This window comes from Ictidomys tridecemlineatus, chromosome 6, assembly GCF_052094955.1.
Source record: "Ictidomys tridecemlineatus isolate mIctTri1 chromosome 6, mIctTri1.hap1, whole genome shotgun sequence".
Taxonomy (NCBI): domain Eukaryota; kingdom Metazoa; phylum Chordata; class Mammalia; order Rodentia; family Sciuridae; genus Ictidomys; species Ictidomys tridecemlineatus.
In genome coordinates this window covers 15,670,037-15,686,472 of record NC_135482.1, presented here as the reverse complement: position 1 = coordinate 15,686,472, position 16,436 = coordinate 15,670,037, and the positions used below count along the sequence as shown (strand labels likewise).

Here is a 16,436-nt window from a genome sequence, read left to right as displayed (position 1 = left end):
GATTCATTCATGAAAAAGATTAATCCACTGCTGGCTGAATGAACTATGTGAGGTGTCACCTGGCTGGAGGAAGTAGGTCACTAGGGCGTGCCCTGGAAGGGCCCTTCCTCTCTCTGTGCTTCCTGGTGTCCATGAGCTGAGCAGCTTTCCTTCACCACTTCATTCCACCGTGATGTTTCCACCACGACCTGGCAGACCATGGACATAGACTGAATCCTCTGAAATCATGAGCCAAAATAAATCTTTCTCCTCTAAGTTGTTCTTGTCAGGTGTTTTGTGACAGCTATGAAAAGCTTACTAACATGCTGGCATTTTTCAACTACTATTGTATCATTTCTTTAATAGCATTCATTTGTTCTCATCCCAAATTCTTCTGAGGTATGTAGCTATTATGAGTGACAGATTTATGTATTAGCTACTTCTGTGTGAACAACAAAGCATGGTAGAGCACTTGCCCAGCATGAGTAAGATCCTGGGTTCAGTACCCAACACTGCACCACACACACACACACACACACACACACACACACACACACACACACACACACACACCAAAGCAACAGGCATTTGCAAACAAGTCTTTCTCAATGCCCATTAATAATCCTCACAATTTCTTAGGGAACTGACATTCTAGAAATCACTCTAAGATGGAACAATACTAAAAATCACTCAAGCACAGTGACTTTCAAGGATAATATAAGATTCTACTCACATCAACAAATCAAGGCAGTAGTGCTCTAGAATGCCCTGTAAATAAGTGACATCCCTGTAAGTCTCACAGGATTAAAATAACTGTAAGCTGATTACTATTGCACTTACAGCTTTAACTAAGCCACCTTTTTAAAGCTAACCTTGAAGAATAGGAAATGAATCAAATTTTGCTTCTCAGATCTTGCCTAAAAACTTAGAAGCCGATAGTTTATTCAAGTCTATAAATACTACATGCCAGGCGTAGAAGCACACACCTATCATTCCAACTACTTGGGAGCCTGAGGCAGGTGGATTGTAAGTTTGAGGCCAGCCTGGGCAATTAGCCAGATTGAGTCTCAAAATAAAATAAAAAGGGTTTAGGATGCAGTAGCTCAGTAGTAGCACAGCCCCAGGTTCCATCCCCAGTACTGCAAAAATAAGTAATACCTACGATATACAGCCATATAGCTATAAGTATTGAAAAGGAATTTTAAAAATACTCTTAAAAGTTATATAAACAAGGGGGCTGGAGTTGTAGCTCAGTGGAAGAGAACTTGCTAGCCTGTGTGAGGCACTGGGTTCGATTCTCAGCACCACATACAAATAAATAAAATAAAGGTCCATCAACATCTAAGAATTTTTTTAAAAAGTTATGTAAACAAGAAAGAAAGGGCAAGAATCAGTATGTACAAGTATTTCAGGTACTGGCCCAATGTTAAGTTCAATAGCTTCTGAAGATTACTGGATGTCTGAAGGGTTTTGCATGGCCGTGCAATGGTGCATGCCTACAATGCTAGCTAGTCAGGAAGCTGAGGCAGGAGGATTGCAAGTTTGAGGCGAGTTTAGTTAAATGAGAATAGACCCTTTCTTAAAATAAAAAATTAAAACAGCTTGGGATGTAGCTTAAGCGTAGAGAACTTGCCTACATATGTGAGGACCTGAGTTCAATTCCCAGCACCCCCCCCAAAAAAAATTACCAAGTGAATGTAGAAATGCTTCTGTGGAGGCTCGAAATACCTCCACAAGCAAAAATATATCATAATCTCATAATCCAGAGCTTAGGTTACTATTTCCTCTCCTGTTTCCATTTGAAATAGATCTTTTCTGGTGATGTATTACCTTTTTTTTTTCCTGCAGCAATAATCTTTATATACTTTCTGCTTTGGCAAGAATCTCCCTGATACTATGTCATCATCAAAAGTATTTTTTTGCTATAGTCCATTATATCGTTGGACAGTTATTGTGCCAAATCATTCCGAGAGTTATCTATCTTCTGTTCCTATGAACACATATAACACTTCCCAAATTACTTCTAGAGCACTTTCAAAATGAATAGTGTTTGGTGAAGTGCTATTTATTTACCACCTACTACATATATGGTATTGTAGGATACTACAGAGAAATAAAAATAAAATAAAAACTATATTGTCCTCAAGAAGCTTATACCAGCACAAAGGGAAATACTGTATTTATACAAAAAGCTACAATCACTGGCTGAATATAAAGAATGTCATAAAAGGAGTGCCAATAAAGTGATATTGGAGCCAGGTGTAGTGGCACATGCCTATAATCCCAGAGGCTTTGGAGGCTGAGGCGGGAAGATCAAAAGTTCAAAGGCAGCCTCGGGAACTTAGTGAGGCCTCCCTAAGCAATTTACTGAGACCCTGTTATCAAAATAAAATATAAAAAGGGCTGGGGATGTAGCTCAGTGGTTAAGTGCCTCTAAACTCAATCCCTGGTTTAAAAAAAATGTTATTGGAATTCAGAGCAGAAAAGATCACTTAAGATTAGGAAAATCCATGAAGTTGGCCTTAAAAAGTGAGAAGGATCCTAGCCAGGGGCAGCAGCATGTGCCTATAATCCCTGAAACAGGTCAAGGTCAGCCTCAGCAACTTAGTGAGACTCAGTCTCAAAAAACAAAACAAAAAAGGCTGGGGATGTATCTCAGTGATAAAGTGCCCCTGAGTTCAATCCCCAGTCCCCCAAAAATAAAAAGTGAGAAGAACCCTGACTGGCCTAATGGGAAGGAGAGGGTGGCTGGGGAGGGGGAGACGTAAGGAAACCGCACGGATGGTGCGTGAAATCTGTGCTTGGCTGGACTCTGCTGGAGGGAGACCCCAGGAGGGGAGAAGCAGGGAGGCTGGAGGAGATGAGGCTCTCCAGGAGCTTCACCACCAGGCTCCAAACACCTCCACAAGCAATAAAGGGCTGTGCAGAGTGATTCAAAAAATAAAGTCAAGAAGAGTAAACGGAGCTTTGGGCTTAATTTGTTCTTTTTGAAGTGGGCAGGTGAAGGAGGAGGTTTCCCTAATTACTTCAGCTATCAGAAGTCAGCAAGTTTTCCCAGGACCAAGAGAAAGGTAGCCACTGAGTGAATGAACAGTGACCTTGGCACAGTGTGACAGCCAACAGCATGCGAGGGGACCGTGCAAAGTCACTGCAGAACTGAGTGGGAACTACAGACGCTTAAGGTACGTGACGTGAAATTTTGATAGACAGACTAGATGGTCACTTAAATTGAGTAAGTTAATGTCCCCCATCTCATATATTTATTCCCTCTCCCTCTTTCTGTGACAAGAGCAGTCAAAATCTATTCTTAGCTCACTTCCAGTACACAAAGCAACATTATTAAATACAGTCCTCGGGCTATAATTAGGTCCTCAGACCTGCAACTACGTTCCTTTGACCCACATCCCCCCATCTTCTGCCCCCATCCCTAGCCCTACTCCCCATAACTGCCCTTCTACATTTGTTTCTACTAACTTGTTTCTGCTAATTTCATTCAGCCCTACAGGTTCATCCAGATTGTCATGAATGGCAGGATCTTTTAAGCTTGAGTGACACTGCATTGTGTGCATATGGGCATGTGTGTGTGTGTGTGTGTGTGTGTGTGTGTGTGTGTGTGTGTATCAGGGTTTCTTTAATCCATTCATCTGATGGATGGCTTACTCCGGTATCTTGGCTATCGTGGTCAATGCTGCAGTGAACACGGAGTGCAGATATTTCCACAAGGTGCTGATTTCATTCTCTGTGAATATATGCCCAAAAGGGATTGCTGGGATATATGGTACTCCTATTTTTACTTTTTGAATAACTCCCAGTTTTCCTTAATGGTTACACCAATTTACATTCCCACCAATACCGTACAAGGATTCCCTTTCCTCCTCAACACACTTTCTTGAGTCTTACTGATAGCAGCCATCCTAACAGGTGTGAGACAGTATCTCACTGCGGTTTAGATATGTGTTTCCCTAATGATTAGGGATGTTCTGCACCTTTCACATCCCTTGGGAGAAATGTCTATTCAGCAGGTCCTTTGCCCATTAAAAAAAAAAAAATCAGTTTTTGTTTGTTTGTTTGTTTTAGTTATCAAGATATATAGCTCCTTATATTTGGGATATCAGCACCTCACCAGGTATTTTCACAGATGTCTTCTCCCATCCCTGTTCTGCCCTTTCACTTTGCTCATTGTTCTTTGTTGTGCAGAAACTATTAGGCTGATGGTCCTACTTGTCTGCTTTTGGTTTTGTCACAATGTTCAAAAAGTCATTGCTAAAGCCAATGTCCCTTGTTTTGTTTTGTTTTTTTCCCTTTCCCCTCACTTCCTCTTATATGTAATTTTGTATAACGATGAGAGTCTCCTTCCAGGAGAGAAATGAATTACAGTAGATGGGGTAGAGAGAGAAGATGGGAGGGGAGGGGAGGGGAGGAGAGGGGGGATAGTAGAGGATAGGAAAGGCAGCAAAATACAACAGACACCAGTATGGCAGTATGTAAAAACGTGGATGTGTAACCCATGTGATGCTGCAATCTGTGTACGGGGGAAAAATGGGAGTTCATAACCCACTTGAATCAAATGTATGAGATATGATATGTCAAGAGCTTTGTAATATTTTGAACAACCAATAATAAAAAAAATACAATTAAAAAAATAAAGCCAATGTCAAGGAGCTTTCCCTCTATGTTTTCCTTCTAGGAGATTTACGTTTCAGTTCTTGCATTCGAGTCTTTAACCCATTCTTTGTTGATTTTTATGCATGGCAGAGAGTTCAGGTTTTCCCGCGTGTGGATGTCCAGTGCTCCTGGTATCTTTTGTTGAACAGACTCTTGTTCCCACATGCGTCTTCTAGGTGTCCTTGCTGACATCGTGCCCTGGTTTACTTCTTGGCTCTCTATTCTGGTCTATTGGTCTATGTGTCTATTTTATAGCATTTTGATTGCTATGGCTTATGATATAACTGAAACCAGGAAGTGTGATACCCTCCAATTTTTTCTCTCTCAAGATTTCACTGGCTACTCAGTCTTTTGTGGTATCATATAAATTATAGGATGCCTTTTCTATTTCTGTGAAGAATGGCATTAGAATTTTGAGAGGGATTACACTGAACTTGCATATTGCTTGAGGTAGTATAAATTATTTTACATTTATATATATTCTGATAACATTATATATAGCATATGTTATTCATCATACATTGTAGTTGGGTTCATTTTGACAAAATCATACATGTGAGGAGTTTGATTTCTATCCCCAATTCCCCTTCTTCCTGTCCCTTAGTATGAAATTTTAACACAGTATGGGAAGTAATAGCAAAAGCAATCAGATAAGAAAAAGAAATGACATCCCTACTACCTCTAGTACTATGCTGAACAGAAGCAACAGGGCAAACTTGCCATGTACCAGATCTTAAAGAAAAAACTTTGTTTTCCTCCACTGATTATGATGTTAGCTATGGACTTTAAAAAATGGCCTTCATTGAAGAAATTGTCTTCTACACCTAAATTGTTGAACATCTTATCAAGAAAAGATATTGAGGGCTGGGGATATAGCTCAGTTGGTAGAGTGCTTGCCTCACATGTACAAGGCTCTGGGTTCAGTACCCAGTACCGCAAAAATAAAAAGGAAAAGATGTCAAACTTTGTCAATAACTTTTCCAGCATCTATCAAGGTGGTCGGTAGTTTTTACCTTTCCTTCTGTTACCCAGTATATCATGCTGACCGATGTGCGTCTGTTATACCAACCCTGCATCCCAGGAACAAATCCCACTCGGTCATGACACACAATCTTTGATACATGTTTGGATCCTGTTTGCTAGAATTTTGTTGAGGATTTCTGCAGGTGTGCTCATCATCAGAGCCGCTGGCCAACAGCGTTCTTGTGTCTGTTTTTGGTATTAGGGTAACACTGGCCTCATAACACGAGTTTGGAAAAAATCCCTCTAGTTCCTCCTCCCACATGGTCTTTTGGGGGGAATATTAAGAAATCTGGTATTGATTCTGTCAATACTTTGTAGAATTCAGCTATGAAGCCATCTGGTCCTGGGTTTTTCTTTTGGAGGAGGCATTTAATAACTGCTGCAGTCTATTTGTTATTGGTCTGTTCTGGTCTTCTATTTCTTCCTGAGTCAATGTTGGTATGTTTCTAGGAACTTATCCATTTCCTCTAAGCTATCTAACCTGTGAGCATACTTGTTCATAATAGTCCCTTGTGATTCCTTTTATTTCTGAGGTATCCATTATAATGTCTCCACTTTTATTTCAGATTTTATATGAGTTCCCTCTGCTTAATCTAGCTAAGTCTCTATCAATTTTATTTAAAAAAACTTATCAGATTGTCAATTTATTCTATAGCTCTTCAATTGCCTATTTTATTCATTTCTGCTCTCACCTTTATTATTTTCTTGGGTTTAGCTACTATTTTCTAGTTTTTCCTCTTAGAATTACTTTTGCTGCATTTCACAGGTTTTGGTACATTGCATTTCCATTTTCATTTGTCTCAAGGTCTTTTTAAATTTCCCTTTTGATTTATTCTTTGACCCACTGGTTATTTAACTTACACACATTTATGAAATTTCCAATTTTCCTCCTGTTGTTGATTTCTCATTTCATGCCATTAAGTCACTTGATGTAATTTGTCTTCCTAAATTTGTTTTGTTTCGTGACCTAATATATTATCTATCCTAGAGAACATTCCATATACACTTAAGAATGTGTGTCATGGGCTGGGATTGTGGCTCAGTGGTAGAGCGCTCACCTAGCATGCCCAGGACCCGGGTTCGATTCTCAGCACCACATTAAAAAAAATAAATAAAAGCATTGTGTTGTGTCCATCTACAAAGAAGATTCCTCCCCCTCTCTTTTTTAAAAAAAGAATGTGTGTCATGCTACTTTTGAATAGAACATTTTGTACATGTCTGTTAGATGCCGCTGAACTAAACTGTAGTCCAAATTCAACGTTCAATGATCTACCCATTGTTGAAAGTGGGATATTAAAGTCCTCTATGATTATTGTATGGCTATCTACTTCTCCCTTCAGACCTACTAATAATTGCTTTGTGTTTTAGGTGCTCCAATATTAGACGCATATAAATTCAAAATTATTCTTGGTAAATTGACCCCATGACACTTTTCTTAATGTCCCATTCTGTATTATATACAGCATCTAAAACCAAAGCCTGTAGCTAAAAAGAAATCTTCTTTTTATCTCTTAAATCTTGTGTTTTCATTATGGATCATGAATTAAAACTGTTCCTAAGAGCTAGACTTTTCAGCAAGATGAACAGGATCTTAGAATTTAAACATGTCTCTTCCTAAACTTTGTATTCAAAATTAAAAAAAAAAAAAAAAACAGGCCCTCCAACTGCTGATCTTATGAGGCCCCCTAGTGCTCACAATGTAGATGGAACCAATAAGAGTTCAGGAATACCTTTAACCATTAAATTAACTACAGAATCAATCTGAAGCCCATTTTTAAAAATCTCTTTGGGGGAAATCAATAATGCAGATGAATGTATAAGACCTAATTCAACTTGAATTATTTTGAGTCAACTGTCAGAAGAAAAGGCCTAGAAAATCCTAAGCAATAGTTAATAAGACTATTTTTCAAAATTATGGTAACATTCCATTTTACTTTTTTATTCCTTGATCCAGTTAAAACTATTAATGCAACACTGTATAACACCCAAAAGAGCAAAAGCTTTAGATAATAATACATTAAACTTAAGCCTTCTGTAAGGAGTTTATCACTTGGATACCTTTTAAAATTAAGCCAGGTGAGGTGGCACATGCCTATAATCCCAGCAGTTTGGGAGGCTGAGGCAGGAGGATTGAGAGTTCAAAGCCAGCCTCAGCAAAAGTGAGGCACTAAGCAACTCAGTGACACCTTGTATCTAAATAAATACAAACTAGGGCTGGGGATGTGGCTCAGTGGTCAAGTGCCCCCAAGTTCAATGCCCAGTACCCAAAAATAAAAAATAAAAAATTAAGAAATCAATGCACGTTATTTTGCTCGGCAGCTGGTCTGTCTTCTGGAACCTCACAGCACCTCCTCTGTGTCGCCATGTTTCCTGTATCAACATTCGTCAATGGCCCTCTCCTTTTCACCTTCTCATCACTGCGCCTTCTACTGATGAGAAACCCTGGTGTTTAGCCAGCAGCTGGGAAATGTGTCCCAGTGACACCTCCAAGCCTGCAGCAGTGTGCCTTCCTTCCTGGGAACCACTAAGACCCAGAACTCCCACCCTCGACCCTGGGAAGACATGCTCTGCACCTCTCTACTGCTCTTCCTCTCATCGTCCCCACCTCAGAGGGACAGACAGGCAAGGGGCACCAGGGGCGTCACTCCTGTGTAGCTGTCCTCCTGGGAGTGGCCGCAGGCTTTCCGGAGAACACGCTCTCCAGCCCGGAGCTGAAGCCTCAAGCCCGGCCGCAGCGTCTATTTCTAAACTGTACAATCATCTAGAGGAGGAGAGAGGCACGAGCAGTCGACCACCAACAATATAAACTTCAGAAGATGACCTCTTTGATAACATAACTCTCACTTTCTGCTTTTGAGTGGAAGAAAAGGGAACTGAGCCTCACCCAGAATACACTCACACATATAATATCCCCCGTTTGCTCTATGACAATAAAAAGCCAGACTAGCCCCACAAGATCCCACGTTTAGGTCACTCGTCATTTATGTCTTAAACTTTACCTCAAGTGGATAAATCTTTATCTTCTAAATTATTAAAAATGTCCCTGAACATATAAATCAAGTCCTAATGAATATTGTTTTTATGCCACTTATTAAATAACTTAAGGCAATTTTATACACTCAGGAAAGCTTCACTGAGTGTATAAAATTGCCTTAAGTTATTTAAGTTATTTAGTATCTTTGATAACATAACTTGTAGAAAATTATCGCATTTGGTAGGGCAAAGCCCTTTTTTAAATTCAAGAACATATATCGAAGACTCTTCGTAAAACTAAGTATACTTTAGATTTATTTTAAAGCACATCATAAATCCATATAGGACCATGTAAATATGTGAGAGTGTGTATTTGCTTTTTGTTTGACTAGTAAACTATTTTTTTTCTTGTATTACTGTGGGTTTTTGTTCTCTTTTTCTGTTTTTAATTTGGCATTTAAAAAATAAAAGCATGATTAATATTTAGTATCTAACCAGTGCTCACAAATCATATCCAATACCATTGACAACAGTCTCAGAATACAAATCTGCATTAAAATAATTCCCTAGACTAAATTCTCCATCACTATTCAACAGGAACTACACATACAGGAGGACTCCAGCTTCATGCAGCATTTGGGCTAATTTTCATGTTTTTTTTTCTTCCTTTGAGTTAACCACCGTGAGTCTTTAACTTAAGGTATGAGTGTCTGATGGAAAAAAAACAACCTGTTGGTAAATTCTGAGTCCTACCATGACCTTATATTCTTTGATGGTAGCTCGGTACACAGAACTCTGAAGGTTGACTCCTAGCTGGTTACGCATTTAGAGGAAAGGGCAGAAACCATGGACTAGGACAGACCTGCATTCAGCCTTTCTCCCTGGAGTTGTGAAAACATGGGTAGCATATATAACTTCTATGACCCTCAATTTTCTCATTCAATTTAGAGAAAACCCTTATATTTCTTTTCTAGCACATAGTAGGTGTACAAGAAATTACAACTGTTATTCTGATTACTTCTAAATACAGATGAAGGTCACCATGGAGTCACAATATTGCTACAACAATATTTATTTTAAAAGACTCTCAATAACATATTTAGTGTCAAATCAACTTACCAAGGCAGGAGTACAAACCCTGGCTTATCCAAGCTAATATGGCCAGAGTTATAAGGTCCCCAAAACTGGCAGCAATGGGTGTAGCGACATTATCAGGATTTATACCAGTCTTCTTTGAACCAACGATAACTCCAACCATTATTATTCCTAGAAGAAAGAATGTTCATTACTTACGATGTTATGATTTAAAGAAAATAGATCCCTCAAATACTGAAACATACAGGACAGACAACCAATATCTCAGTTCCAGAGAGACTGCTTGGATAAGCTGATTAAGCAATTAAAACATTTTATCCCAATGTCATGGCAAAATGCCTTTTAACAAAATCCAAGCGGAGCTCACTGATCTGAGAAGTTCAATGTTGTACTTAAAAGACCCAAAAGTGACCATAAAATTATGTTAAAGCTAAAATTTTGAATTTAGTAATGTGTGTGTCTTAGGATTTGATACACACAAATAGACCTAAGATTTTTAAATTTAACCCTCAAATAATGTATGAAAATGCCAGCGAAAGGTGAGTCATACGCAAGGCAACTGGGAAGAAGACCAACAGATTTGTACACATATGGTAGCTAGAAATGCTTGCTTCGTTATGTTCTTTAGTGTTGAAGTATTAAGAAGCAGGAAGTAATTAAACTTGAACACCAGAGTCCAGAACACAAGAAAGTCTTTGGAAAAGATATTCTTTAAACCCAAAGTTTGTTTGTAATTCTCCAACAGGATAACAGAGGATGAAAATGTGACTGTGAACTTGCACTTTTGAATTCTTATTTTCTTGAATCAGATACATAAAAGTAAAATGATAACATTTATGTCTATACCCAGTTGTACAGATTTTCTCATAGCAACACATTCGTTAAGAGGATGAAGTACAAAGAAAATTTTAAATGTCTATGTGCTAACCACAGCACATAGATTTTCAACTTGAAATCTAAATATGGCTTTGGGGAGAAAAAAACAGAAGCTGGGTGTAGAGTCACACACCCATAATCCCATAGACTGGGAGGCTAAGGCAAGAGGATCACAAGTTCAAGGTCAGCCTTGGCAATTTAGTGAGGCCCTGTCTCAAAATAATAAAAAGGGCCAGGCTGTTGCTTAATGATAAAGATTGAACTCAGGGGTGCACAAACACCAAAAATAAATAAAAAATAAACAAACAATTTCACTGCACTTTTAGAATAAAAAGACTGCAAATATTTTTATTCCAGAATACTCATTATAGATAAAACTGAGGTTCCCAAGAACAGGTTTAAATACGTGCCTGAAGTCACATAGCTTATGATTCTAGGCCAGTGGTTTTTAGTGTACCATATATACTCTAAAGAGCAGAATTTTTGTCTTAAATCAAACAATGCATTGTAAATTATATTCTGGAAACCTTTTCAATCACTGGACCTTACCCTTTTTACAATATCACTATAAAGGGGGAAGAAAGCAATATCGGACGTGCTTTTAGAATATGTCATATGATAATCCTACAAAATATAATGAGGTGTGGTGACACAGACCTGTAACCTCAACTACTCAGGAGACTGAGGCAGGAGGATTGGCAAGTTTGAGGCCAGCCTGGGCAGCTTAGCTGGACCTTGTTTCAAAATAAACATTTTTTAAAAGGGTTGGGGATGTAGCTCAGCCAGAGAGCACTTGCCTAGATGTGTGAGGCCCTGGGTTCAATCCCCAGTGCTACAAAAAAATAATAATCCAACAAGATATGATTACATAGAAATCTTTTTTCCACAATCAGCACAAGGGAAGCTCTCCTATGACAGTGCTACTTTTATCTTTTCAGCTGAAAGTAAGCATTTTTGTGCATCATGGCTCAGTGCAAAGAGCTAAAAACCAGGAAAGTTGGGTTTTAATTCTGACTCTGCCACTAACAAGTGGATATAATTGGACAAGTTGCCCCACCTGCCTGAGTCAATTTTCTCAAGCACAAAATGTGGTTAATGGTATCTGCATATATTTAGATGGTCAAAAAGGTCAAGTAAAACTAGAAGATACAGTGTTCAAGGTAAGAAGCTTTAACCAAATGTACAGTTGTTTTAAAATTTGAATTTTTGATGGTTTTGAAAATCCTAGGCATTTCAAACACTTGCTGGACTGAAAAATTTCAAACCTCTCTAAATGACACAAAATCAGAAAGAAAACAAAAGTTAAGGAGCCTAAAGAGAGTACTAACACCGCAACCTTTTTTTCTTTTGCCAGAAATTTAATTTCCCAATAGCTTCATCTCAATCGTTTCTAGTAATTTCATATAGAAATAAGAAAATTATATCCCTGATTACTATTCCATAAGAAGCTAGTTATCAAGTGGAAAGTTCACATTAATAAAAAAATCCAACTGAGAAGTTCTAATGCAGTTAGTTTTTTTAAACTAGTTCTTTAACCATCTATAGCCAATAATATGCTGTCTTCAGAATAAGGTTATTTTTGTACTACCACAGACAGGAATTTTTTTTTCTTAATATGAAACTTAAAATTTTTTTTTTAACAGAGGGACTGCTTTTGAAACTCAGAATTCCTGGAACACTTGTTACTCAAGAGACTAGCCAGTAAATCCCCTGCATGACTTCCAGGAAGTTTCTCAACTTCATTTACAAAACAAATGAATGCTCAGGCTATTTTCCTGATCTTATTTGGGAATTATACCAGGGCATCAAAGGCCAGGACACAGCCTCAAACAGCCTGCTCTGCAGTAAGGTTCATAAATAATGAAATGGAAATATAGCTGAAATAAGATATGATTGAGGTTTGTGATAACTTTTTTCTGTTGTTTTCATCATAAATATCATTTGAAGTGAGAGAGTCATCATCTTGAGAAATAAATCATTTAAGAGCAAAAGATTATAGACATTTGCAAATCCGCTCACCCTGCAGAAGAGACGCGATGAAGGCGGTGGCCACACTGCTGGAACACAGGAGGATGGAATGATCTAGGTAATACTTTCCCTCTGGAATCCAGCCCAAGATGATCGCCGCCACCGCTGCTAAAAAACCCACAACTGTTGCCTGAACCTAAAAAATTTGTTACAAAATCCAACTGAATTAGTAATTTAAAAAATACTCAGAATCTTTCCTATGTAAACATTACATACAAGAAGCCTGAAGACATACTGCCCCTGGTAACTGAGTCATACTGCCTTTTAAAAAAGCTACTGTATATGAGTTTTATATTCCCAGAGAGTGGGCTCTCAAACTGCCCTGATCTGGTGGCAGCAGAAATGGAATGGGGTGCAGGAATCTGTTTTTAATAGTACCCCAAAGGATTGATCCACAGATCATCTAAGAAAATTCTAGTTTTAGGTTAAAGAGGACCCCACCCAAGGTGGAAAGCAGGCTCACCAGGCAGCGCTGGGGAGAGTAAAATCAAATGATAGAAGCCTGAATCCTTCTCTACCACTTAACCTCAGGGCAAGTTATCTAAGTCCATTAACTCAACTGGTATTTATTCAGATTCTACCAAGCACAATGCACTGTGCTTGATACTGAGATAGGACCATGGTCAAAATGGACTCCCTGTCTCAGTGGGAAACAGACATTAAAAAATACCCTCACAAATAATCACACTTATGATTAGTACCATAAAAGCTTGAGTTCCAGCTGCACATGATGGTGCATGCCTGTAATCTCAGCTGCTCAGGAGCCTGAAGGAGGATTGCAGGTTCAAAGCCAGCCTCAGAACTCAGGGAGGCCCTAAGCAACTTAGTGAGGCCCAGTCTTCAAAATTAAATTAAAAAAAAAAAAAAAAAGGCCCGAGGATGTGGCTCAGTGGTTAAGCACCCCTGGGTTCAATCCCTGATCCCCACCCCCAAAAAAGTTTGAGTTCCCTACTCTATAAATGACAATGATAATATCAAACTTTGAGATTCAAGTTACATAAATAAATAGTTTCCTGTAGTGCAGACACAAAGCAACACTCAAAATAACTTCCACTAAGAAAAGGCATGCAGACAGCTGACTCAGGCTACCAGGATGACAAAGCTATAGCAAAGCCCACGGGAATCACTTTTCCCAGTGGTTCTTAACTGTGTGTGTGTGTCGTGGCCCCTCTGACAATCTGGTAAAAATTCTGTAGAACAGAGACCTTTCCCCTAAGAAACACAGAACACTCAACATCTGGAGTGGAATTTCTGGGTGTTCTCTGAAGCCAATCCATGAAATGGGGTCAAGGGCTCCAAGTGATCGATCCCTGCTGCAGGATGACACCACTGTACAGAAAATCAACAGAAAGGCCAGGACTAAAGAGCCTAGATATCCTGCCGTCCAGCCTCACAAGCTTTGATTACAGTTTCTGTTGACATCACCCACACCTCAGAGCTGACCTCCAGGTATGAGAGCCACTGTGGCTGCCCAGTCGTTAGACATGTCAGCATGTTCATGCTGGTTAGTAAATAACACACACACTTAGAGCAGTAGAACTAAGTACTAATGTAAATTCCAGCACTGTGATTCCAAGTCCTTCCTGGCATGACCTGGTATGCATGGCAAGGGAGCCTGGTGCAGACATCATGGTATGTGAGTCTAGGCACGCACATGCATCCGTAGATCTATTTCTGAGGAACTGGAGGCACAAAGCTGAGCTGAGAAGTCCTATTCTGTACATCTGCAAAACAACGACTAATTGGAAAATGACTGATGTGCCCAAGAAAAAGCAAAGCCTGGGTTCAAGTGGTAGCTGGGTTTAGAAGGATCTCGGGGCATGGAGGCTAAACAGGGGCCACAGGCCTGAATAGACCTTGGTGCAGGCTACATCCCTCCTAGCAAGGTGGTGGTTCCTCAGATGGCACCGGGGGCCCTGTAACTTATGCACAGTCCCCGCAGCTGTTCTGTACAGTGGTGAAGAAACTTGTAGCAGGTAATCTGCTGGGACCCAATTTAATAGCAGAGAAGCACACTCCCTCCTAAGTGCGCCTGGGCCTCCTGTCTCTACTCTTCCCCCCTCTGCCCTCCACAGCCCACCTCCAGGAAGGGGAGCACAGGCCAGCCACCCTGCACCCCTCTCCTCGCTCAGCTTCTCCTTCACAGGCTTTTGCAGGTGAAGCCTTTTCCCCAAGCCCACCCACACATCTTTTTGGTGGGAGGTATTAGGGAGTTGAACCCAAGGATGCTTTACCACCTTAACCACATTCCCAGTCCTTTTTTTTTTTTTTTTTTTTTTTTTGAGATAGAGTCTTGCTAAGTTGCTGAGTGAGGCTAGCCTTGAACTGGCTCAGCCTCCAGCGTTGCTGTAACTACAGGTGTGTGCCACCACACTCAGCAGCCTGTCGTCTTGGCCTTTGTCCACTGGAACTGAGTCCCAAGCAACTGGTGCCTCTTCAGCTGGCTCCGATGCTATCCTGGTGGGCATGCTCGGGGTTCCCTGTTCATACATGGATGATGGAGTGAAGCAGACATGGGATTTGGGTTCTGGCAACTAGGATCAGCAAATCCCCAGCCATTGCCAGCACCCATCCTGACCAGAGGTTGCAGGGAACGAGGATGACAAGGGAAAGGTGCGCATTACGAACAGAATGAAAATTAAAGCTGAGATGGCACCTGCTGCCATGGGCAGCTCTGCAGGCCCCGCAGGATCACGACTATGAGACCACTTTGGGAAATTTAATAAAATCTTGTCTCAAAATGGAAAAACGGCTGGGGATTTAGCTAAGTGATAGGGCACTTGCCTAGCGTGTTCGAGGCCCTGGATTTCATCCCCAGTACTGAAATAAATAAAACAAATAAATAATGCTGAAATGGCCATTATACTAAAATGATTTGATATATAATTCATACTACAACTCATTATTTCATAGGAGTTTAGGGCATTTAAAGAAGAAAATCAAATATATTTTCAAATACACTAATATTTTGGATATTTGAATATGGTATTAAATATTTTTATTATCACCCCTGCACAAATAACAAGTTCACGTTGAAAAGGATTTTAGCCTTCTCTAATATAATATTGTGATTTGAAAGACAAAAGGGAAGCCCAGAAGGGCTAAGTTACAAAGGTTATACAGCTGGTTAATGTTAGAGCTGAGGTTAAGATCCCAGATTTTATCTCCAACCCTGCAATTACACAGGTATTTTTTAAAAATAACCACAATCCAAAAACTCCTTTGTCTTTAAAATACACTACATAAAACCATATTCCTGTAACCAAATTCTCCACCACCTCATTAAAGTTCCTGTGCATCCCCTCAGCTAACCCTAGCTAGAGAATTACCACAGGTAGCTGCAGTCTTCTGCCTCAGAGATGGGAGGGATGGGGGAGAGGCAGTAGAGGTACTCACCTGAGATCTGAAAGCCATAGATTTTATAGAATCCAGTTTAGTGTTTATATCATTAGCAATAGAACGCACTCATTTATATCAACACTGGTAACATCAAATTGAGGAAAAGTCAAGACAAATGCCTGATCATAATATACAGAACTCAGTTTCATTAAACAAATACTTTGAAAAATTAAAGTAGGCTGAGCATGGTGGTGCATGCCAGTAGTCCTGCCTACTGGAGAGGCTGATGCAGGAAGATCACTTGAGCCTAGGAGTTTGATACCAGCCTGAGAAATACAGTGAGTCTGTCTCAGGGGTAAAAACAATTAAAGTAGAAAAATAGCACCTAAAAAATGAAATGTTCAATATTTATTTGTAAGATATCAACACAAATTCTGGCTTTATCACATAGTTATAAA

The 16,436-nt window shown here is 39.6% G+C and overlaps 1 protein-coding gene across 7 annotated transcripts in view; it reads right to left on the bottom strand.

The window, feature by feature from the left end:
* The window catches only part of Slc41a2 (solute carrier family 41 member 2), a 121,472-nt gene that overhangs the window by 57,070 nt on the left and 47,966 nt on the right, over window positions 1–16,436 (bottom strand). For all 7 annotated transcript variants that reach the window (XM_005322339.5, XM_078052908.1, XM_078052906.1 and 4 more), the window contains 2 exons: window positions 12,631–12,775; window positions 9,760–9,906 (listed from right to left, as the gene is read on the bottom strand). In XM_005322339.5, the coding sequence (XP_005322396.1) occupies window positions 9,760–9,906; window positions 12,631–12,775 (292 nt within the window). The remainder of the gene's footprint in view (window positions 1–9,759; window positions 9,907–12,630; window positions 12,776–16,436) is intronic.